The following is a 23,956-nucleotide window of genomic DNA, read 5'->3' as shown; positions in this document are numbered from 1 at the left end:
GTTGTTTTCTCCATCCTCTTTCTTTCAGCCATACCATTCCTTGGCTTGCAAAAGCAACAGCTAATGTTTTTGTAGCAATCCCTCATTCAGTACATGCATTAAGAAATTAGCTGCAGCAGCAAACAGGAAGAAATGGAGAAGAAGATGAATAAAAATGCACTGATGACTATGACAACATCCCCCTACTTGTAATTTGCAAGCAATCCTGATTACCTAGGATGAAAAACACGAGTTCGCGATTCTGAGTACCCAGGAAGGAATGTCATACCGTAACATAGAGGTACACTGAAAAGTGGAAATTTAAGGCAGATAGAGATGGTAAGATAAAGAGAGATGATACTGTAGATAGATAGATAGATAAATAGATAGGTAGGTAGATAGATAGATAGATAGATAGATAGAGATAGATAGATAGATAGATAGATAGATATAGACAGACAGATAGATAGATTATAGATAGATATAGATAGATAGATAGATAGATAGATAGATAGATAGATAGATAGATAGATATAGATAGATCGTTTGTTAGATAGATATAGATAGATAGGTCATTTGTTAGATAGATAGATAGAGAGAGAGAGAGAGAGGGAAAGGGAGGGAGAGAGAGGGGTGGGAGGTACTTGTACATGTGTATTAAGCATCTATTAGTTAGCGGGTAATTTGGGCAACAAGACGGCCTGTGAGGAGCCATTAGGCAGGGGAGTGACGAAATTTGTAATGACAATCGCGGTGATGCCGCTGGGCTAATCAAATCATGGCTCGTCATCTGCGCCCATCTCCCTCTCGCGACTCAAGAGCCGACATCGTTGATTACAACTCGGTCTGCGGCTGGCTTGAGGGGGGTTCTGATTTGACTGTAGGAAGGCCCTCACTGACATCATACAAAAAACTACAACAATAACACCACTGGTTATGCCACCATGTTAATAGTATACCATGTAAAGTTATGCTGTTAGGAAGGTAAGCTAGGGACAGTTGCTGGGGGAGAGGCAGAGGGGATGGCTTGTAAGTTACAAATATAACATGCTTCCACTTTTTTTTTTATTTTGCTTTACTATTTTCATTCCATTTGTTTAAATGAAAAGTAAATGTGTGTCTCAACCATTACTTTTCTTGATTTCTATGGCCAAGTATGGAAATGCTACTCACTAAAGGAATTATTTTTGTTACTGTGTACAGTAATACCAACCTTAATTGCAGTTTTTGGTATTATTTGCATGGAAGTAAACAAACATTGGAAAAAATTATGCAGCTTTATAGCAGACATAGCTAATACTGCATCTACAGTAATAAATGTTTCATTTATTCAAGAGAACTAATAACATTTGCCTTTTCTTTAAAGAAATAGTTTTCTACTACACTGTCCTTCCATCTATTGATCTAATCAGATACAGAATGGCAACATTTATGAGCTAAACAATTTACATTGTAAATATACTTATAAAGTGTTATGTGAAAGTATATGAGATCATGTGGTCTCTAAGTCCAAGTTTACACATCTGTTTCAGCAAGCCTCAATCTTTATGCTTCTGAAATTTATTCTAAACCAACCTAACAGTGGACAAAAGCAATTAAAGGTGTTTAAAAAGTGACGGTATAGTTCTGTTTGAGATGTGGGCTTCAGGTTTCTACTTTTTTTGTGAGATAATGAGAAGACTCTCGTGAAATATGAAATAGCATAATCATACAATTCTCAGAGGAATTCAAAGTTTATTTCATGGAAATTGATTTTGAAATGGCTGTGATATCCATAAACAAGAGAACCTAATAAAAGGTGGGACCCATCTTTTATTACAATTATTTTTACTTTGCTTTTGGATATCCAGCCACTAGTTTCAAAATTGATTTTTATTAAATAAACTTTCTTAAACAGTTGTTTGATTTGAAAAAAAAACAACAACAACTTATTACTCAGATGACAATAGTAGGATCTACAAAAATACTGTCATTGTAATACTGCCAAAAGAGTGAAAACTGACATTTATAATCAAGAGTAATCTTCGAGTGATGAGGATCACAAATGCGCAAATTGTTATAAATCCTCAACTGCTCCTCTGCTACCATGCTTTGTTCTCATGCATTTCATCCTGGTGCTGAATGTTATCATAATTGCTAAATCTGTTCACATGCACACACACACACACACACACACACACACACACACACACACACACACACACACACACACACACATGCACACACACGCACACACACACACACACACACACACACGGCACTCCATGTGAGAAGTCAGATGTACTATTGTTTCTCAAGGACAGTTTACATCAGGGCATAAGTTATGGGGGAAAAAGAAGAGACATTTATCAAGGCTGTTTGGGTGTTGACAAATCCTGGCGTGAGAGCTCTCAGGCAGAGTTGAAATTGAAATTTGATTGATAAATCCTTGAACTTCATTTCAGTCATACCTCTCTCATCACCCCTGGTTTTTCCCTATACCAAGCATTAGCTCACTGAATTCATTAGGTTGTAGCAGCACAGTAATTATCACAATTCATACCAGCACTAGCCTCCATACATGTGTGTGCACTCACATGACTAGTGCATGCATTAACAGGCCATGCACACAAAAAGGCACACACCACACAAAGAAAATGAAGTGAATCAGTGTCTTAGAAGTATAATCAGGCATCATTTCCGCTTCCCGCCGTACAAATTTGGGGAACCAATACCCATTCCACAGCTTTCAAGTAAAACTGCTTATAAAAAAAAAAGAGAAATGCCCCAACTGGGAAAACTAATAACAGAGGAGAAAGTTAATAGAGAAACAGAAGAAGCAAAAATAGTTGTTTCTCCTGTTCTATTTTTATTTGTTTGTTTTATTAATCTTTTTTTTTAGAGACATGGTGAAGGATGTAGAAGGCACCATTTTCTAGAAACTTTAATTTGTTTGAACATTTCTTGCTTGGCAAAAGGTGCCTACAAACAAGTTTAGTATAATTTGTATATTCATGTGATGTAAAAGAAGTGTTCAGGCACATTGCTGAGACACAAGAAGGTTGACCATGACATTCATACCCCATTCAAACAGGGCATTTAAATTGTATAGCGCTCCAGGCACGCTCCAAAGTTTTACCATTCTGGAGGCTAGGTTCAGGTGCACTCCTGGGGTCTGTTGAATAAGGTGAATAACCTAAGAAATACTCTGGTAAGAACTGAAAACTCAGGTTAGTATGATGCTGCCATTGACTTCAACACAGGAAAAACTTATGTTAAAAACCAACCTGAGTTTTTCTCAGGTGAAAAGTTTTATGCAACAGGCCCCTGAAGTGCTCTTCCACTCTGATTCAATGGTCACCATTTCTTTTTTTTTTTTGTGCATAGTGTTTATATGTTAAAAATTCCTGCACACGCAGAGGTCAGGATGAGAGTTATGCCCCTTTCAGCTACATGTATCTTGATTGTGTGGTCTTGCCATGCAGTTCTGTATAAACAAACTCAAAGGAGGAAATGTTGAAGTGATTTAGGAGTGCTCTTGAACTGAACTTTGTGTATACATGGGATATAAGACAAGACATTCTGGTTTCTGATAATCAGTGGAGGTTTATACAGTGTGTAGTCATGTGACATTTCAGTGTTTACATGGCCTGATTTTGTGAAATGTCATTTGAATGCATCTTAACTCGTTGAGCACGAGTCCCGAGTATACTTGGGCAAGTGTCTATGGGAAATGCATGTAGCAAAATCAGCCCATCCTCAACGGGTTAAACAGTCAAACAAGAACTCATTACTTTAAAAAGGGGGAGAGGGGAAGGGCAACCCTTTAAAAACATTTCCTTGTTGGTAATCAATATGTATATTAATGGTTACATTCCTGGGGGCGTTTCATAAAGCTGTTCTTAAAGTTACGAACGACTTACGAGCGACTGGTGTTCAGTTCTTGTGCTGAATTATTGAAATTCTGATAAGTATAGCACATCACAACTGATCACCAGTCACTCGTAAGTTGTTCGTAACTTTACGAACAGCTTTATGAAACACCCCCCTGGTCTCTGTTCTATCTCACTGTCTCATGTTACATCAGCAGAAGAAGTCTGAAACAACTTCAAGTTTCAGAGACAGCCTGTTGAAGGCTTAGTCTTGAGAACAATCTTGACTTTCTTTCTGACCCTGAAGTAAATCTTTATTAGCATCTATCAGCATGTGCAATGGTTTCCATATTCAAAAAAAAAATGTAGGGCACCCATACATAATGGGGGCAGGCAAACATAATAAAAAAGGAGGGGGGGGGGGAGTGAAGGTTCATTTTACTGCCCATCCCAACTGCACCCACCCCCAATGGAATCTGAATCATATCTGAAAATCACTGGATTTAGTGAGTTTGCATGGAAGGGAGAGGGGAGTTTTTCAATTTTTTTTTTTCGTTCTGGCAAAAGCACCCCCCCCCCCCACCTGTCCATATGTGACCCTGCACCTCAAAACAAACAAAAAGTCGCCAGACATGAATTTTTAGTTAAGTCCATATTCTGAAAGAGCAGACTCTAAGCTTTAAAATGATGTATAACTCAAATCAAATGGACACTCCTAACCTATCTAAATATTGGAAAGAAAGCACAAACTCAGGAAAAGTGTGAACTGAGAAAAGAGGCTCTGAAGTACAGTGTCTATTCAAGTGCTTAATCTTTACTAAACCGTGCTGGCTGTGCGATGAATGGGACAAAAAACAGGAAGTAAACCACCAGAGTAACAACAATGAAGGGATTATCAGATTGAACTGAAATTGAGCATGCCTCATTAACACATTCTGTCCATAATCAATGCCAACTTTCAAAGCAGTAGCACTATCCTTTCAAAAGTTACTAGAGTTGAAAGTGAAGAGTGTGGACAAGGTTTTTCAGAAATGAAAAAAGGATTCTAATGACACACATAACCACACTATTCTACCAAAAATGTTCGAGATAAACTGCTAAAAAAACACTTTCCTGCCCCTTTTATGATACCAAATTTTAGCATAATGTAAAAGAAGACCCGCTCTCTCAGAAAATATGAAAAAGTCAAGTTCGGCTAGGTTGACCCATTTCTCTTATTTTCAGTCCTCACGCAAAATCAGTGTGTGCGACTTTATGTTCGTTTTGAGGTGCACGGTCACATATGAACCATGAGAAACGTTAGAAAACAATCTAACTTATGGTATTAGATAGCTATCTTCTATGGTCAGCGTGACTGAGTGGACACAACTGCTTGCCGAGATTTCCTCTTCTTTTTTTTTTTTGGGGGGGGGGGGGGGGGGTGGGGGGGCTTTGAATGCAGAAATTGAGGGAAATTCCTTTGATAGCTAGGTTTTCAATTTCCCAGAACTAGGTCATGGTCTCTAATCAAGTTGATCTGATAAAACCATTTGAGCATGCAGAACAGCAATCCCATGAAAGCTGTAAGTTTATATCCAAGGTAGATGTAACCAGGGAACAGTATATTGCATGGACGTCAGCCCTTTTACAAGACACGTTCTTTGTCGGGCGGAGTTGGGGGGGGGGATAAACTTAAGGTGAGTCATTCTCTTTCTCTACAAATTTGAGAAATGAACTTCTATTTGAACCTGAAATCTTACCCTTTAATGAAATTCTGTAGGTGACATGGCATCATTGTGTTTGGTCTCATATGGGAAACAAAAAACAACAACAAAAGAGCACTTCCCTTGATATACAAACACAATTTGCCGTGCTCCAATAAGCCAGCATTGGGATGATTATAGTCATTGTAATGGCAGTAAATTGGGAACACATGATGGACCTTTTCCCCTTCAAATCTACGCATAGATAGCCAGAGTTGATAATTTTGTATACTGCTTAACTTTTCCAATTGCCTTAAAATGAACTAGTTACCATTTGTAAGATTAGGCTTTTATTACCATGGAGTGTACTCCCTGTATACATGAATTTTGAAGGACCCCATGCAATGTCAATTCGGCATATATGTTCATGTAGTTTACATTTCATATCTAAGTTACATGTCATCTCTATACAAAACACAGTTTTGCCTTCTGTATGCAGTATACCTCTAACACATTGTCCTTTGTACAGTAGCAATAATAGTTTTGTCAGATTTACATATCGATCAATCATATTTGTAATCACAGAGTGTTTACCAAGAACATCAATGGTTGAATGAAAATCACTCTAGAAAAAATTTATTACAGTAAATGTTGACTATTTTTCCACTGCACTGCTCAATATCTCCGTTAGATACAGTGATACCAGTTTGAAAATGTACTTATAGCATGAACAATTGTGACAGCCGTGTGGAGATGGATATTACAGAAAGCAAATCTGACACTTTGCAAATGACTGCAGCTTTGGGGTCACACAAGAACAAGCCCAGACCATTCTACACGAAAATGAGACGTAGCAGTTTAATTTCTTGGTATAGCTTCACACAAAAATGTCTGTATGTCTGTCTGTCTTTCTGTCTCTCTGTCTGACATTTTTTCTTTGTCTCTGTTTCCATTCTCCTCTCATTGAAGGAGAAAGCCCCAGAGGGTCTCGCTTTAATCAAAATTCAGTCCACATCTCGCGTGCCATGATTGTCTCTGAGAGAAATTTATCTCCCTTAATTTTGTTCCCTGCCTTGGGGGGGGGGGGGGGAAGAGGAGTACGGAGTGGCTTGGATTCCACAGGAGCTAGCTGCAATAAAGGGGGAAAAACTCTCCCTCTCTTTCATTCTCTTGGGTGACTCATTGGTAGAATGTGGGCATATATTCCACCCCTCTTGCAAAATGCATGCATCTATTTTAGCCACATAGTATTACATCTACATGCATACAGACCTTGGTAACAATGAGTGTTAGAATTATTGGAGAATCTCTATCCCCCTTTCGTCAGAGCGATGCTATTTTTGGGCTGAAAGTGATTGTCTAAATGAAATTTTTATGAACCAAACTTTGAGTCTGTGCATAATAAATCTATATATATCTCTCTGTCTGTGTGTGTGTGTGTGTGTGTGTGTACACACAATGCCATGTTCAACACCATGCATTGTATTATTTTGTAATGTGCTACGCTGTCAACACGTTTCATTTTGCTGATGCTGTTTTCCGTTCACAATCTTTAAACACCTCCACCCCAACACCCTCCCCTCCCCCACACACACACACAATCATGTATAATGCAAAGTCTGATATCTAACAATATTTTGTTAACAGAGCTGCATTGTACAGAGTATGCAATATTATTATCCATACAGAGGATTTTTAGAGCCCAAATACAAGTGTTATTTTGTCGACGCACCTCATAACCTCCAGCCCACTTATAAAGTTTGTTGAACTCGACAAATATTTTTTGCCAAGGCGACCAATATTTAAAATATTGGACGGCAAGAGGGGGATTCCCCAAAGTTTTTATAAACTGCACCGTGATTGGCTGAGATATATACGAGATGACCTGAAATATGAAGTAAAAACGTCTCTGATTGGTCAATCACGGACTAAAATATCGTTTCTTCTAAAATTCTGTGTTTATACAAAACAAATGTCATATATCAATTAGTTGAAATTGTTTTGCATACATTTTTTTCAAAATACCACTTTCATACCAGGAAATTAAATTAGGTTTAATGAAAACAAGTTGCATTTTTTTTGTGTGTGTGCAGGCGACGATTGATCAGTTCAGCGCTACTGCTAGTATAGCCCGCGCGCGATATTTGTCATGTACATGTAGCCGGCCGCCGCCGCCGCTTGCATTTGCATGCATGTTACGTTATGTGTTACTAAGTACAGTAGGACTACAGTACTAGTAATTCGATCTTTCACGATCTACGGTAGATGTGACGTGAATTGTGTCTCAGATCTCGGATACACGAACATCTAATTCTGGTCTAAATTAGCTAAATCTCGGCCTAACAGTAACATGACGGCTACCATGGATACATAGATCACTGTTTTATCAGGGAATGAAGTAGATTAACTTGCACTGAAGAATGTACCATACCCCATGTCAGGATCAAGTACAGCAGGAGACCATACAGCACTCGGAGACAGAAAGGGTAAGTGAAAGTATTCTTTGCTAAAATCCTCTGTATCCAATAGGATAATAATGATAATATTGGATGTCCTATTTTCGATTAATACAAGGAAATATTGGACTCGCTAAGCAAAATATTGGACTCGTCTTCGACTCGTCCAATATTTGTGCATAGCTCGTCAAATATTTCCTTGTATTAATCTCAAGGCCATCCAATATTATATAAATATATTTCTCAATTCAGAGTTCAATATTCTTGAGTGATTGTTATACTGTCAGTAATATACTAGATACATCACGCGAAAATGTCTCCCCATGTTGTAATTGCAGTAATTTAACAAACATTCATGTTTATGTATTGGGATTTTGCTGGAATTATCTGTAATAATTTCTTTTACCCAATTCAAGGACAACACATATATGTAGTGCACTGTGGCTTAGTGGCTAAGACTCTAAGACTTTCAATCAGAGAACCCAAGTTCAAATTTCATCAACTGTCTGACATCCTTGGACAAGATGCTTTAAGCCACAATGTCCCTCTTGACCCAGGTGTATAAATGGGTACCTGTCAATGCAAGGGTAATAATGATAGCAGGGCCCTCTGGTAAAGCAGCTTGACAATAATGAAGAGGCTACCCTGGATAAAAGAAGAATATAATATTTCTCTATTAGACAAAAGTACTGGTCAGTACCATGCCAGGCTATTGTTGATGTCATTGTAACAATGAAGATTAATCCTTTGTGTGACACATTTGTTTCCTGACTATAGGTTTTTGTGTGAAAATTGTGCACATTTGACACATTGGCACATAAAGGGTTAAACAAAATCACAAAAATGATCCACCTGTCTTACTGGCTCCACTTCATGACAATGTTATGACATCTATAGCATCATTCATATCTAGACGTCATATTGATCATACATGTATGTTCGATATAATAATGCATGACATCGGCTCCTATCTGTCAAAAGTGGAAATACTTGAGTACTGTCCGATGGCAAGAAGGATGTACACTGCCGTGTGGGAATTTCTAGGTTCTTCTTAGGCTTCAGTAAGCACGCATTGATAACAATGAATCCACAATGCATCCATTTCGTCATTCATCCTGCATCCCCTTTCACTGATGTGATGCAATTAGTATGATGAGGCGCAATTATAACCCCTTTGTGTGCTTTTGAGAGTTGATTGGCACAGAAAACCCTACAGCATTTTATACGCTGTCCAAAGTAACTGACAAAGGGTTGAAGTCAATAGCAAGGGTAAAAAAAAAAACTGCACCTCACTTGGATCACGTTAAGGCTTAACCCGTTGAGGACGAGTCCCGAGTATACCCAGGCAAGTGTCTATGGTATATGCGTGTTGAAGCAAAATCAGCCTGTCCTCAACGGGTTAAAATGTTGATTTTCACATACATATGCACATTCAGAGACATATATGTTTGCTTACAGTTTACATCATATTAGGAAGACATGCACTTTTGATCAATAGGTATGATATAGCTATTGCCATTCTAAAGATACAATCACGATGATGATATTAAAAAAAAATACAAACACTGAAATATTTTGTTGTCCAACTATTTGTGAATTCTAACTGATGTTCTATGGCAATTTTCAATTTGAAAAAAAAAAGTCATTCTATTGTAATTCTCTCAAGCGCATTTGGTGAAATGCAGCAATCAGAAGTAAGAGATAAATGTGGGACCTACAGGGGAAAAATAACAGAACTCATTTGAATGAGTAGTCATTTAAAAGTTGATGATGTGGACTACGTACTCCCTATAAAAGCTACTCTAATAAAACCATAATGCCCATAATAATGAAAGGAAAAAAAATAGTGTGCACACTCATTTTGTACTTCTATCTGGTTCATGCAGCTTTAATGCCATAATTTCTATTCATACAAATATTGAGTCATACATGTAAGTACTCATGGCTTCCCCCCTGAATGCCACTGGAGCATGCCGATTCACGGTGTAGGGATGAATTTTGCCCTTAAGAGCAGAAAAGAGGATTAATCAATACCAATCCACTTTTGACGGAAGGTAAGAAGTAGAATTTCATCTGTATTACCCATCATCTGCTGAGGCTGATTGCCCCCCCCCCAAAAAAAAAAAAAAAAAAATGAAATGCTCATTCCAACTTAATTAATGAAAAAGGGATGTATAAAACATATCCTGCAGGAATTTTCTCAACCTACAACTGTACCTGCTCACTCATTCATGTGATATTGAGAATGATTACAGTGATTCCTAATCAATGACTTTTTTATCCCATGCACTGCATCACCGCTTGCACTCTAAGCCACAGTGATAAAATTTCAATATCATGCTGTATATAAAGAAGGCAGATGTGCGACCATCACTCATGCAGTTTGGTAATAATTCATTATTTTGAAGAGATTACTTCTTCTTTATATCAACCTCCTACCAGTCACTATAAATGTTATACTATGTACATAATATCAAATTAGGTAAGACTTTTCAGTCACATTTTTCAAGTGCAGTAGGCTTCAAAGTATTATTTAGACGAATTGAATATCCTTTGAAAAAAAAAATGTAAGCAGCAAAATGGATGGCGATAAAATTATCAAGACCTATAACAATTAGGTGTTTCCACAGATTATTTCAATATTGGTGCTCATAATTGTTTCAGGAACTTACAATGACTTACAATGCAGAGACATATAACTTATGCACACATTTACAGATACAAATGCCCATAAGCATGCAGTGACCTAAATCACATCACATTTGACATTCTTAAGGAGCTTTACTGGTAAAAATAAAACACTCCAAAACTTAGATTGATACGACAAATATTAAAGAACTGTGCATGGTCAGTAAACTGTGTTCCATTCTGCAAACATAATAATTTGCTCGTAAAACCGCAAAGGGCAGACGAGTCGTATGAAATCACATGCCATTCGATTCGCTGTAGCAAAATTTTTACACCTGCACACAATGCAGCTTACAGTTACACTGCAATGAGATGCAAAATCTCACCTCGATTACCACTTTGAGTTCGTCGATGACCGCGGCGACAGAAGCAAGCAGGACAATCCACACGGTGTTCGTGATCAGCGAGGATGAGAAACATCGGTCCATTCTGTCGTAGCTCCTGTTTCCATGCCTCCGACGATTAGGAATGAAGTGCGGATCGACAGCGATTAGTATAGCTCATCAATGACAGCACGTTCTGCAGTTCTTCGCAAATTGAAACAGCGGAGAAGGCTGTAAAACTGCAGTCTGCAGACGATGTGGACTTACCGTACCTGACGACACGATGGCGCTGGATCGTGTGCCAGACAGCCATCGGTATTGTGTGTATACATTGCCCAGCCATCGCTGTACAGAAACCGCACACGTGCTCCTATATAGAGAGCCGTGTTTACACCGCTGCTGTAATGAATTGGATGCGTTTCCAGATTCGTCCATTTGCTATGAAGGGTTGTTGCGGATCAGTGATGTGCTAGTGACTATGATTATATTCCTCTGCCTTTCATTTGAGAGCCCTAAATACTGTAACAGTCTCAGAGCTGATAAAAACCCATCATTGTGAAGAAATAAGAATAACAATTTTTGCAGAAAGATAAGAATAATGGGTCGTAACCACAAGGGTGCTTACCCAGTAATGTAATGTGCGAGTCCAAAACTTTAATTACCTCCACGAAAACGTAAACAGGTGCCTATTACACTGGGTCGCCGGATTCCTATGACTGCTTATAAAAGGCATGTACACTATTGTAAACAGTAGGTCGTGTGTATGCATGATTATTTTGTGATAATGTATAAATAGGCTGATTTTATGTTAAATCATAGATTACCTAAATGTTGTAGTGTTTCAGGAAAGATTGAGTAAAATTAGATGCAAATACAAAGAATCAAGCAGGAAAAGTGCAATATTACCTATATAGACGTTTTTTGATCATGTCGTTTATGTTACCATGCCAACATGTTTAATGTAATAAAGTGTTTTTTTTTTTGGGGGGGGGGGTTTATTGAATATAAAATCTTCAAGGGAGCATTAATCCACAGACAGGAATTCTGAGCCTGTGAAGAAGAATGACGCAACAGATCTGATTTTTACATAATTCGATAAGGACAATAAAAATTATTATACAATTTGAATAATCACTGAAACAGGACTATAATTATGTTCTACTAAGTTAAATAATTGTGTGGCTGTAACACTATCATCATGACAAGCTGCAACATCAGGTGACAATGACAATGAATCTTATTTTCTTGTTAAAGACAAAATGAAATAAAACAAAACTCTTATTCTCATCTGAAAGGTAAACAGTGTGCCTTGAGGTCTGGAAGAATATGTTGTTCCTGATAAATCCTGTTCAGTAGGCTTACAGCCATTTTGATGTTGACATTGGATAGAAAACATTAAGGTAGTACATGTACCACTTCTGGGAATAAATCTGATAATTTCTACAGCCAGGTGGCTTGTAATTTGCAAAATTGACCTTAGATTGTCATAGGTTTTTCTGTCTGACTTTCCACTCACTTGTAGATGTTTATGCTTTGACATTTGTGTTCAATTTTACCAGAATCTTCACAAATCAATGTGTGTTGCATGTTTTAATAACCCTTACTGTACTTTGTCCCCTGCTTGGCCAACACACCGGAACACTTTCTTTGCCTGTTGGCATAGATTTCTGGAAACTAATGGTCAGCGATTAGAGATTACCTAATCCATTTACCTGGTAATCCCTATTGTGTCGCCATGGCCCTCCTGTTGGATGCATATTATATATATATATATATATATATATATATATATATATATATATATATATATATATATATATATATCTTTGCTTGTTATAATGTATCAGTATTTAATGTTTATTGTACCCGACCAAGCAAGACAAATTACTCATGCAAAAATTCCAACTTTTTACAGTAGCTGATATAACAAGGAATTTTACAGGTCCCATTTATTCTATATTCCTTTTTTTATCCCTGATAAAAAGAGATAACCAATATTGAGGAAATTTTATTTGGTCCCAAGCAACCCACTTTTAATAGCGAGGTTTCACCTCTCCCAAAGTCAATTTTGAATGGATTACTGTGCCCCCGCCAAAAAAGCTTGGTCAGTCAAGGTATGTGCCTCACATAAAGAATTATTTAAAGATTTGAGCATCCGACATGTATACAAGCACTATAATCGTTCTTCCATTTTCTGGTGTTGTTTGCTCTGATGTAAACATTATGCTGAATACCTATAAACACTTTTGAATATACCAAACGCACATACATACACACAAACACTCAAACATAGATGTACATGCACACTCAAACACACAAGATACAAAATTTATTTATACACACATTATACATACACACACACACACACACACACACGCACACGCGTGCACACACACACAAACACACGTCAACATATAAATCAATCATATATATATATATATATATATATATATATATATATATATATATATATATATATACATACACGGGTACTGTACATAAATGTATGTAATATACATAATATGTACAGACACATGCACATGCATATAAATAAACACATATGCATACACTGCAGGACAGGACTTTCTGTCAGTAAGTAGAAAGGTTTTATTACAAGGAATGCTGTGAATACACCATGACAAAAGCCATGTTATTTGCACATCTAAAAATGATCCATATACATGTGAACAGATACAGTAACATGTTTGATTTGGCATAGGATTTGACGAAATTATATTCATCATAATGGGCGATATTTCAATTCTTTAGGACAATTAAATATGCATGATCATAAAGTAATCATTTGGGTTCCACACATATATGCATATAGTATTTTGACAAGGTGGCTTTGGACCACTATAATGGAACTTCGTTATAAAGAGGTTGGATACACATGTAGTGAGATGCCTGTTATAACATGATAATTTTGCAGGATCTATCCTTTATTATTCTTTTGTTCTCATTCCTGAGATATCGCACCTTGAGCCCTCTACAGGGTGGATTTGGTGCAATATAAGTTATAGATAATTATTATCATATAATGAGAACAAAATACAAAGATGAAATATACCTGGTCCCAAGCGGTTTGTTATAACGAGATCAGATAATGCCAGGTACCTGTTATAACGAGGTAATTTTGCAGGTCCCATCACTCTTATATTCTATATTTTTGTCCCTGTTATATCAAGGAAATTTCAATGGCCATATGGCAGGTGGCCGCTATAGATAAATTGCCGCTAAGGGAGCTTTCACTGTACCACTGATATTGCTTACAGAGAAAAAGGTTTCAGAAAGCATCTTTTTTAATGTCAATTGTAAACTGTAGATTTTTACAAGTCCAGTCAAACAGATTTGATTATATGCTGTCTAATACCAACAAGGCAATTGTCATGGTTTTAAAGTCCTCATTATAATGAAGTTCTCCTGTACACTGTACTACAGTATTGTACCAAAACAGTTACATTACTTCCACAGGTGTTCATACTTTCAATAGCAACCATGTACAAGTAACTAAAAGTTGGAACGGTAAATGACAAAGTTTTTCAGGATACAGTTCTCTGGATTGCTTACCTAACAACTGTTAAATCAGAAAATGCAGAAAGGGGAATAAATTAAAAGAGTTGATAAATCCAAAGTTTATGAGCTGTAAAAGGTAGTAACTACGTTTGCATCTACCTGCTGTTGATATCTTGCTCATACACATTATCAATTGTATATGAAAATGGTGTTCCAGTGGGGATCAATACCAAACTTAAATGGAATGTTGTGAAAGTTGCATACATGCACCTGTCTCTGTGTAATAATCTGAAATGTTGTCAATTTGCTCGTTTTAACAGTGACACAGTAAGTTTGGCTACAAAGGTGACTTGTCTTTTTTTAAAGCAAAAAAAACAAAAACACAACAACAACAACACACTGTAAAAACAAACAGACAGACAAACAAACAAACAAACAAACAAAACTCTTCTAGGGAGTCTTCATATAGCTAATCACAAAACTTTTGAACCATGCTAGCAACAGAGTACATTTTGTCAGCTGAGAATCAGAATGGCATTATCACAATTTTGGGGGGTATTGATTGAATTATTGATAACATGTTGTAGAGATTGATCTCCTTTATTGGTGTCAATTTCAAAACATGATTTTCATTTTCGGTAAAGTGTGAAAAATCAAAACCACAAGGGTGCCATTCCACCTGATATTTGGAACAATGCTTATAAATCTACCAACTTTTGATTAAATAAGCTTTTTATTTCATGAAACTTTATCATTTCATTTTTATTCACGCTCAAATCTTAGAACGCGATAGCACCCTCTTGGTTCTCAGCTGATAATTTTATAGCACGTTTTCCTTTTTTGTTCATGATAATGTCCTTCTCTGGAATTGAGGGACAGTTTCCCAAACACTACTGTCTCATATCTCATCACTTCACATACATTTCATCTTGAATATTTCTTCAAATACACACTGTAACATTCCCATATCTTAGTAACAAGACAAAGGAATTTTCCTGCAAAGAACACAGTTTTCCCATGCTATTTCACACAGTGCAAGAGACAACATAATATTCTGATTGAAAAGAAAAAATCTAAAAGACCAATTACAAGGTAACTGAAAAACAAGTTTGTAGTGTTTGTAAGTGACGAATAAGCACAGGCAAGACACTTCCTCTTCAAAGCTTATCTATGACTATATTTTTCTTATACATGTACATGTAGTTGTTGTTCTTCTTCTTTCGAATGGCAGATCAGATTTAAAAATACCACCAGTGTTTGTTCCTATTCACATCTTGATCATTATATGCAGAATATGTTCCAACAGTACCATGACTACGCCAAGACTATGATGCTTATGGCAAGAGTTCTGCTCACCACATATAAACAGACAAGTAAAGAATAAAACCATGTATACACTGTTGTTTTTGCTATGACATTGAATTCACATTATCACCACTACATGAAAAGCAAAACAAGCATTGCATAAACAATTTTCACCAATTTTTGTAATGATAATAAGCGACATGAAAGATAAGAAATCACAGGATAAGTAATTGTGATCTTTGGAATTACTTCTCCATCAGCAAAGTTCAACATAATGCATTACATTTTTTTTTATTCATAACCTCACAGATATACAGCTTCCCAAACACAGGATTCAAATCAGCCTGACTGTTGTAAATTGGTATAAAGTGTCATGCTTTTCTTGTGGTAGCTACAACCTTGTATCTCACAACAGAATGCATTATGACTTTGTTATCTGTTACCATGGCGATTCAATATCTTTGCAGCGACTAGTGATGCGGGTGTACAACATCATATGCAGATTTTTCAGATGAACTGGTTATCACAGATGATATTGTGTCAACCTTGAATTAGAATCACTTACATTTTTTAAGCAAAAGGCTTTAAACATCTGAACTTATGCATAGATCATGCTGTTATATGCATATGGGATTGAGTATGTGTTCAGACTTTGGGTGCGTTTATGCTTCCATTTTGAGGGCCAAAATCAGGCTTTTGAAACGTGATTAGTGCAAAGCGCCGTTGCGTTCATGCTCATTTTGATAGAAACGCTGATTCAAAACGCCGATCCAAAACGCACAAAAAGGTGCGTTTATGATTGGCGTTTCTGACTAATCATGTTTGACGGGGAAGCATGAACGCAACAGCGTTTCTATACGTGTTTAGAGTGACGTCATCTAAACGCCTTTCCGTTTCACATGAAAAAGCGTGCGCCCGGCCAGCCAACTACCCTGGCCTGTGCAATTTTCCCATGTACTGTGCATATGCATGTCTTTCCCAGCTGCTCTCCCAGGCCAGGCCACCGATCGCAGCACGCGCCCCAATTTGACCTGCCTCTGCTGAGGTCAGCGAAGCAATCGCAAACGCTCTTTCCAAGCCTCGAAGAAAGTGAGCATAAACAGTGCTCCCATGAACGGCGTTTTGAATCAGCGTTTCAAAACGCTGATTCTACCTTCGCAAATTGAGCATAAACACACCCTTTGATAACAGCTCATCTGAGCGCTCTTTTTCTGACCACTTTGATATGTATTCTCTGCAGAAAAGAATATCTATACATAATATAGAACACATGGTTAGATAAACATAACTGTTGATATCCTTTCCCATAATATTCATTTAAACTCTGCAGCCTTAAGTTATGAGTACAAGAGTATACTCTGTATTGCTTTTTAAACAATGTATTTTGATATGATGCGATCAATATATGAACAAAAGTGACCACATGTTATTGATACCATTCGATAATTGGCTTTGATTGCAGCAGCAGCAGCTGGCACTGGTTTTGTACACAGCTGTACTGTGCATAATTTCTACTCCTTGATATAATGGAACCAAAATATGTGAACAAAATGTTTCATAAGGGATGGATACAATAAAGAATGTATCATAAGGTGTGAGGTGTTGAAACGATTTTCTCCTGCTGACATTAAAAAAGACCCCCCCCAAAAAAATCAAACCACATTCACACTTGTCTGTAAATACATTGTACAGTCAATCCTTGACACTTTGAGAAAATCTATATAACCATTTTTCTCTCTCCACTGTTGTATTCCACCAATATTCACATGTACACTTGTAAGTAACCTTGCATCACAAAACCCAAAAAGAGTTGCTTGATCAGATTTACATTTCTTCTAGATAAGCTCAGATTCTTAGCCTGGGGATGGTGTACATGTATAACTCATCAAATTGCATGGTAGTTCACAACCAACTGCAATAATAGACAGAAAAAAAACCACATAGAAGTTCAACTCTCAAGAAAATTAGATGAAAATAGTCTTTTTTAAATGCACTGACTTTATACTCTTGACTGTGCCTACATAGGGAAAACTGTTCAAGATTCCATAGTCACTGCCATGAAGGTATTACAGGATTATGCTGAAATTGGCACACTCACTATACTTCTAATCATTCGTATCACTATACTTATAATCATTCTTAAGCATGAATGCTCCTCAGGACTGTGTAGGATTTCTCCTCCCCTTTTTTAGGTGAGGTTACGAACACTTTCAGGTTCTTCTTTGGCAGAAAATGGGGGGGGGGGGGGAGAGGGAAGAGTCATTCAAATGAAACATGAGTCCACAGATGCAGACACATACAAAAAAGGGGAAAAAATAGCGACTCTACTTTCAATGAATTCCACATTTTACCAAACTTCAGATTTAAAAAAAAAAAAATTTGCCCTCAAAAGTTACCCTCAAGTTGGAAATTAACAGCATTGATCCAATATCTACTTTCAGGCCTACGAGCAACTTGACCTGTGCAACTCTTTTTATGATGATCTCATGATGCAAGATCACAATATTACATTCCTCTGAGATTAGTTCTTTATTCTTTCAGATTTTTTATTCTCTCTTGGAAAAGGGTTGGGGGACACCATTACCTCTTCTTCTTACCCCTTTTATCCCCTTTTGACTTGTTGGCGGGATTCTTGGCACTCTTCTCCCACATGTAGTATATCAGCAGACACACGATGACCGGTGGGATGAGGAAGCGAACCAGTTTCATGACCCTGTTGGCCAGCGACAGATCCGGTTTGTCCAGCCCAACAAGCTCTGTCTCAAATACGAGGGTCGAATCAGCTGGGAGGAAAATAAAAGAAAAAGCAAAAATAAAACATGTTGCCCTACTGAACACATTGGATATGCTTTACAATGGGCTCTTGTTTATGCAACTGATTGACATATTGCCCTACATCGACGCAGATTTTTATCATGGCTACTACTAAAACACTGATCAATGCAGTGCTTATTTACGTCGATGTAGGGCAATTTGTCAATCAGTTGCATAAAAAACCTCTTGACGGAAGAATTTCATGAATTTGAAGAGCATTTGTTTGTTTTCATTTTCCATCCAACAAGATGGCCAGAGAGCCCATATTAAGCTGCACAAGCTGGTCTTCCCTGGGATCCAGTTGTGAGTACTTGAGGCGGACTACACCACCGGGTTTTATACCCTGCTCTCTGAGATGAAGCAGGACACTTAACATGCATGGGTTGTGACTCTCTCACACACTGGACCTCCATTTTATGTCCTATCCAAGGGATAGAGTGTTTTGCCTATACTAGAAGGGACGACATGATAACACACAACATTGCTCAGTGGGACTCACTTGGGTTTAAACAAGCGCCGAACCCAAGGCATTCAATTGAAATGCAGAAACGTTATCGACTGAGCCACCCCATTGCCTGTGTGACCCTTTAGTTCATCCTCAGTGATCTTACTTATTTGAGAACATTTGTTCCTTAACCCTTGCAGTGCTCTGTTCTTCAACTGGCTTGCACACTGGCATGCTTTCTTTGCCAATTGGCACAGGGTCTGTAAACTATAAATTGTCAATCACTTGAGATTACCTCATCCCCCTGATCCGTATTTTGTCACTGTGGCCTTCCTGTTGGACTGAGGAATATTGGTTCACTCACTCCACGCAAGTTGATCTTGACTGGATTAACAAAAACCTATAGATCGACTTAGGCACTATGTGACTTCTGCCACTACAGAATAACACACATGAGGTTACCAATGCACATTGGAACTTTTAATTTCGTCAATTTAGCCAATTATTCGACATCTGTTGATTTATGCGGAGCTGACTGTAAGTCAAGTTTGGGTTGATTTAAATACTGAATGATGATGGCACAGCATGGCATGTTAAGCCTCGAGTGTCATGGCACATAAAGCAATGCTGCACACTGGCACTGGTCCGACAGTCCCTAACCAGTAAAAATCACTGTCGGTCCAGTAACTTTTTCAGGAATGGACCAGTAAAAATAAGAAAAACTGGGAACCTACTAGTCTGACAGATAGGTCGGACCAGTAACAAAAAAAAAAAATGGGATAGTGTGCAGCCCTTCACAAAGGGTTAAAACAAAAAAAACTCAACCATGCACTGATAGGTGACATCACACAACCACAGGGAATAGCTTACGTGGAATGGGCCCACTGCCTCGTTTTCCATAGCCTAGATGTGGGGGGATTATCAGCTTACGCTTCTCGCTGTAAAAAGAAAACGACAGCATTCAAGAAATACTTGTAGATGAACAAAAACACATAGCACATGTAGATTAACACAAACAATACCCAATACATGCATTTGATAGATACTACAAACTTTCCTGAAATTTTATGCAAAGATTTCTTTACCACACCAGCATGCTTCAAGGTGTTTATTTCCTTGTGCCCCTTCCCCTTTTTGAACTTACTTTGTTTACTTGCTTGGTTTTTTTTTTTTGGGGGGGGGGGTTCGGGAAGTATAATTATTCTTTAACATACATGTAGCAATCCCCCACTCAGCTTGAAAATTTAACTGCAATCTTAAGATATTTCTCACAAACTTTACACTGATTTGTACACAAAATATCACATACACCTCTACCTTTATCAATAATTTGACAAACTACAGCCCTGAAAGTAAACAGTCATCATTTAATCAGAACAATATAATTCAAAAGAATGAGAACAAAATCACATGTATGTTTTAATTTCATTCAAAAGACAAAATGAAATTGATGAAAACTGTAAACAAGTCTATGGAGGGCTTGCAGGACTGTTATACCATCACCTCACCTAGTTTCAAGTTTGGTTGTGACTGAAACATCACAGAGCATTTTATTATAGCATGTGAAATCTGAAAATTTTGTGTAACTTTTTCTACAATTATACGTACAACCTTGTATCTTATTTTGGTGAAACAGCTACTATTCTCCTTATTCAATTTTCATTCTATTCAGTAAAGACAACTTGATTACTGTGTTGAATTGCTCTTTAAAATCAAAATATCTCCTTACCCAACACACATGCCTTCTATACCCATTTCCCAGCCTTGGATCACCATCTTACTGCCAAGCTTGAAGTCGATTGGTTGACGGCCATCTTGCCTTGAGGTGTCAAAGACAGCACCGCTCTCAAATGTGCCCTGGACATCAAGGAAAAGAGACAAAAATACATGTATTTCATATTTAAAACAGTTCTTTTGAAGTTCCAGGCTGCAAATAACAAACTTGGGCCAAAGCAATGTTTCACAAACTTCTTGCAGTAACACCTGACACCCCTCCCCCCCCTTTTTTTTCCCTTTTTCTAGGAGAGGTGAACCACTGGACAACTTTGACAGAAATGTTTGGTTTCTTCTCAGAGAAAATGTATTTTGTATATATTTCATTTTACACAACAGTGATTGTTAGATTTCACTCTCTCCGATTATACACAAAATTGTAGCCATGTACATTCTAGCTCGAGAAAAGTAAAAGCAATGGCCATACACTGTATATGGTCAATAAATGTACAATGTCACAGCAAGTGTGACAGAAGTGCACTTTGAGAATTCTTCTTCTTGTTAAGGGGTAATGTCCAACACCCCTATACAGGGACCAACCAGACAGGGCTGCGCTGATGTTGGTGGTGCGGAGATAGAAGTTAGATGAAGCTAGTTGTTTTGCTTTTGAATGCAGTGGAGGACCACTGTTCTGAAAGTGTTCTTGTTTGTAATGTCTCTGACTGACTGCCTATAGCAAGCATTCCACGCTGTGATGGTCCTTGGTATGAATGAATACTTGTAAAAGCTTTTTTGTTTGTTTGTTGTTGTTGTTGTTGTTGTTTTTTTGGGATGAAGCTTGTAGAAGGCAACTTCTGAAGAACCCTTTGGACCGGACTCGAGGCTTTTCATAATGGGATGGATAGGTGACCAGAAATCACCACACTGAATGTAGTGATGCGTCCTGCCCTGTGTCAACAATGCGTTTCCTGGTCAAGCTCATGGGTGCTGTTTGTTATTCCGAAGGTTCGCTATTCCGAAGGTTCGTTATTCTGAAGGTTTGTTAATCCGAAACACACAAATTCCCTATACCTAGAGGTTCGTTAATCCGAAAATGAAAAAGAGTTTGTTAATCCGAACATTTGTGGCGTTATTCCGAAGGTTCATTATTCAGAAGGTTCGGTAATCCGAAAATGAAATAGGGTTCGCTATTCCGAAGGCCCGTTTATCCGAAAGTGAAATAGGGTTCGTTATTCTGAAAGGTTCGTTAATCCGAAAATGAAATAGGGTTTGTTATTCCGAAGGTTTGTTGATCCGAAGTGATATAGGGTCCATGAGGAACCTTCGGAACAACGAGCTTTGTTTCATTTTCGGATTAACGAACCTTATTTCATTTTCGGATTAATGAACCTTCGGAATAACAAACCTCAACACATTTTCGGATTAACGAACCTTCGGAATAACAAATCTTCGGAATAACGAACCTTCGGAATAACGAACCTTCGGACTAAAGAACCTTCGGAATAAGGAACCTTCGGAATAACGAGCTGTAACCAAGCTCACTTTCATGGTGGTGATGCTACTGTGTCTAGAGTAATCCGCCGCTCTGTTTTGTGCAGCTTTCAGTCTGTTAATAAAGATATGAGTAGAACCTGTTCTAGTCTGTTGATTTGATGATTTACCCATTGTGTCACAGCAATGCTGAGAGAATGAATGAGAATTCTGACATATTCTGATACCTGGCAGGCAAATGTGTTCCAGATTTCATTTTACCCAAGTATAATTTTCTGTAACTCTGGAAAACTGATTCCCAGCAACTCTCAGGCAATGTCTGATACTCTACACGGTACTCACTGTGTAATGAACTTGGACCGTGTCCCCATTTGCTGCAAAGACAGAACAATCGTCTGGTTTGAACTACAGAAAAACAAGAGGGGAAAAAATGTTATTAACAAATTAGTCAATATGAAGTTAACAGGTTAAGCTTAAGCTTTCCTCTCTTGCTACATTTTACCAGCTATTGTGATCCATTAACCCATTAACTTTGCAGCGACAAGCATGTCCCATAGACACTTGCCCTAGTATACTTGTGACTTAAATCTTCACAATGGGTTAAGTTCGTTCCTCAAGAACATGGATTTAACGCTTTGCTTTTTCCAGACATTGTTTAGTATCATGCTCAAAATCAGTAAACTTACATGTGGTAAACATTGTCCACTTACACAAGATGGTGGATCAATTCTTGAAGACTTAAAATCATGGGCACAATCGAACATAATTTAATGTACTGAAATCATTAACATTGCATAATCCCTTATATTAGGCTTATAGATGTATGTACTGTACTATGATGTGTCTATTACATACACTATGATCTGTGTGCACGTAAATTTTTATCTCAGCCTATTTAGTATTTCCCTATTTTAGAGAGCATGAAAGTGCAGGACAACAAAGCCACTTTCTAGAGGTACAATATACAAAATTCAGCAATCACTATCTAGTTCTAGAAATTCCCAACAGTCATTGTACAAACGTAAATGCAAAACTTAGATTAAAATCACTTTAAACTACGTTGAAAACATAAAAAAGAAATAGTCCACAATGCACTACAGACAGATCTGGGGAAATATCCTGAACATGCGCTTCATCTTCAACATATAATTCAACTCATCTCTTTCCTATACGAGTGTTGACGTCGTCGCGTCGCAGTACAGGAATAGATTGCATGCATGCACGCTTTAGCTTTCACTCAGAGCCTTACACAGAATGTAACACACGGGACTACACCGACTGGTTTCTAAAATCTCTTGGTATAACGCCACTCACTTCTGAAATAATCTCCAGCTCCTTTGGCTTCTTTTTCTTCTTTGCTGCATTTGTTACTGATAAACAAGTTATCAGAATCGTTAATAGAGTAAATACTGGGTAATTTCTTAGCTGAACCATGATGAAATTTCCATCCACGGTTTCCGTACGTGTCCTCGCTGCCCCTGGTTGGTTGTGTGTCGTACGCCGACGTGTAACTGTACAAAATGCTAACATCAGTTGAATCTCTATTAATAGGTCCCTGGATCGCTATGCCTACAATCTATTCCGTGGACTTACAACTTTTTCTTTGTCAACTGTGTGTGATTCACATTTTATTGATGATTATGAAGATGATGAGGAGACAAAAAAAAAAGAAAAAGAAAAAGAATATATTAAT

The 23,956-nt window shown here is 37.7% G+C and overlaps 1 protein-coding gene across 1 annotated transcript; it reads right to left on the bottom strand.

Annotated features, from left to right (window-relative positions):
* Window positions 1-18,321: 18,321 nt before the first annotated feature.
* Window positions 18,322-23,731, bottom strand: LOC139712433 (uncharacterized). Its single transcript, XM_071624255.1, has 5 exons — window positions 23,578-23,731; window positions 22,606-22,668; window positions 20,789-20,916; window positions 19,930-19,997; window positions 18,322-18,583 (listed from the first exon to the last, which is right to left on the bottom strand). Exons 1-5 carry the CDS (start codon window positions 23,695-23,697, stop codon window positions 18,381-18,383), a joined length of 582 nt encoding a protein of 193 aa, XP_071480356.1. The 5' UTR covers window positions 23,698-23,731; the 3' UTR covers window positions 18,322-18,380.
* Window positions 23,732-23,956: the final 225 nt, after the last annotated feature.

The sequence above is a fragment of the Diadema antillarum genome, unplaced genomic scaffold, assembly GCF_040938485.1.
Source record: "Diadema antillarum isolate AM-2024a unplaced genomic scaffold, OU_Dant_1.0 seq00001804_RagTag, whole genome shotgun sequence".
Lineage (NCBI taxonomy): Eukaryota > Metazoa > Echinodermata > Echinoidea > Diadematoida > Diadematidae > Diadema > Diadema antillarum.
This window is presented reverse-complemented; position numbering and strand designations above follow the sequence as displayed.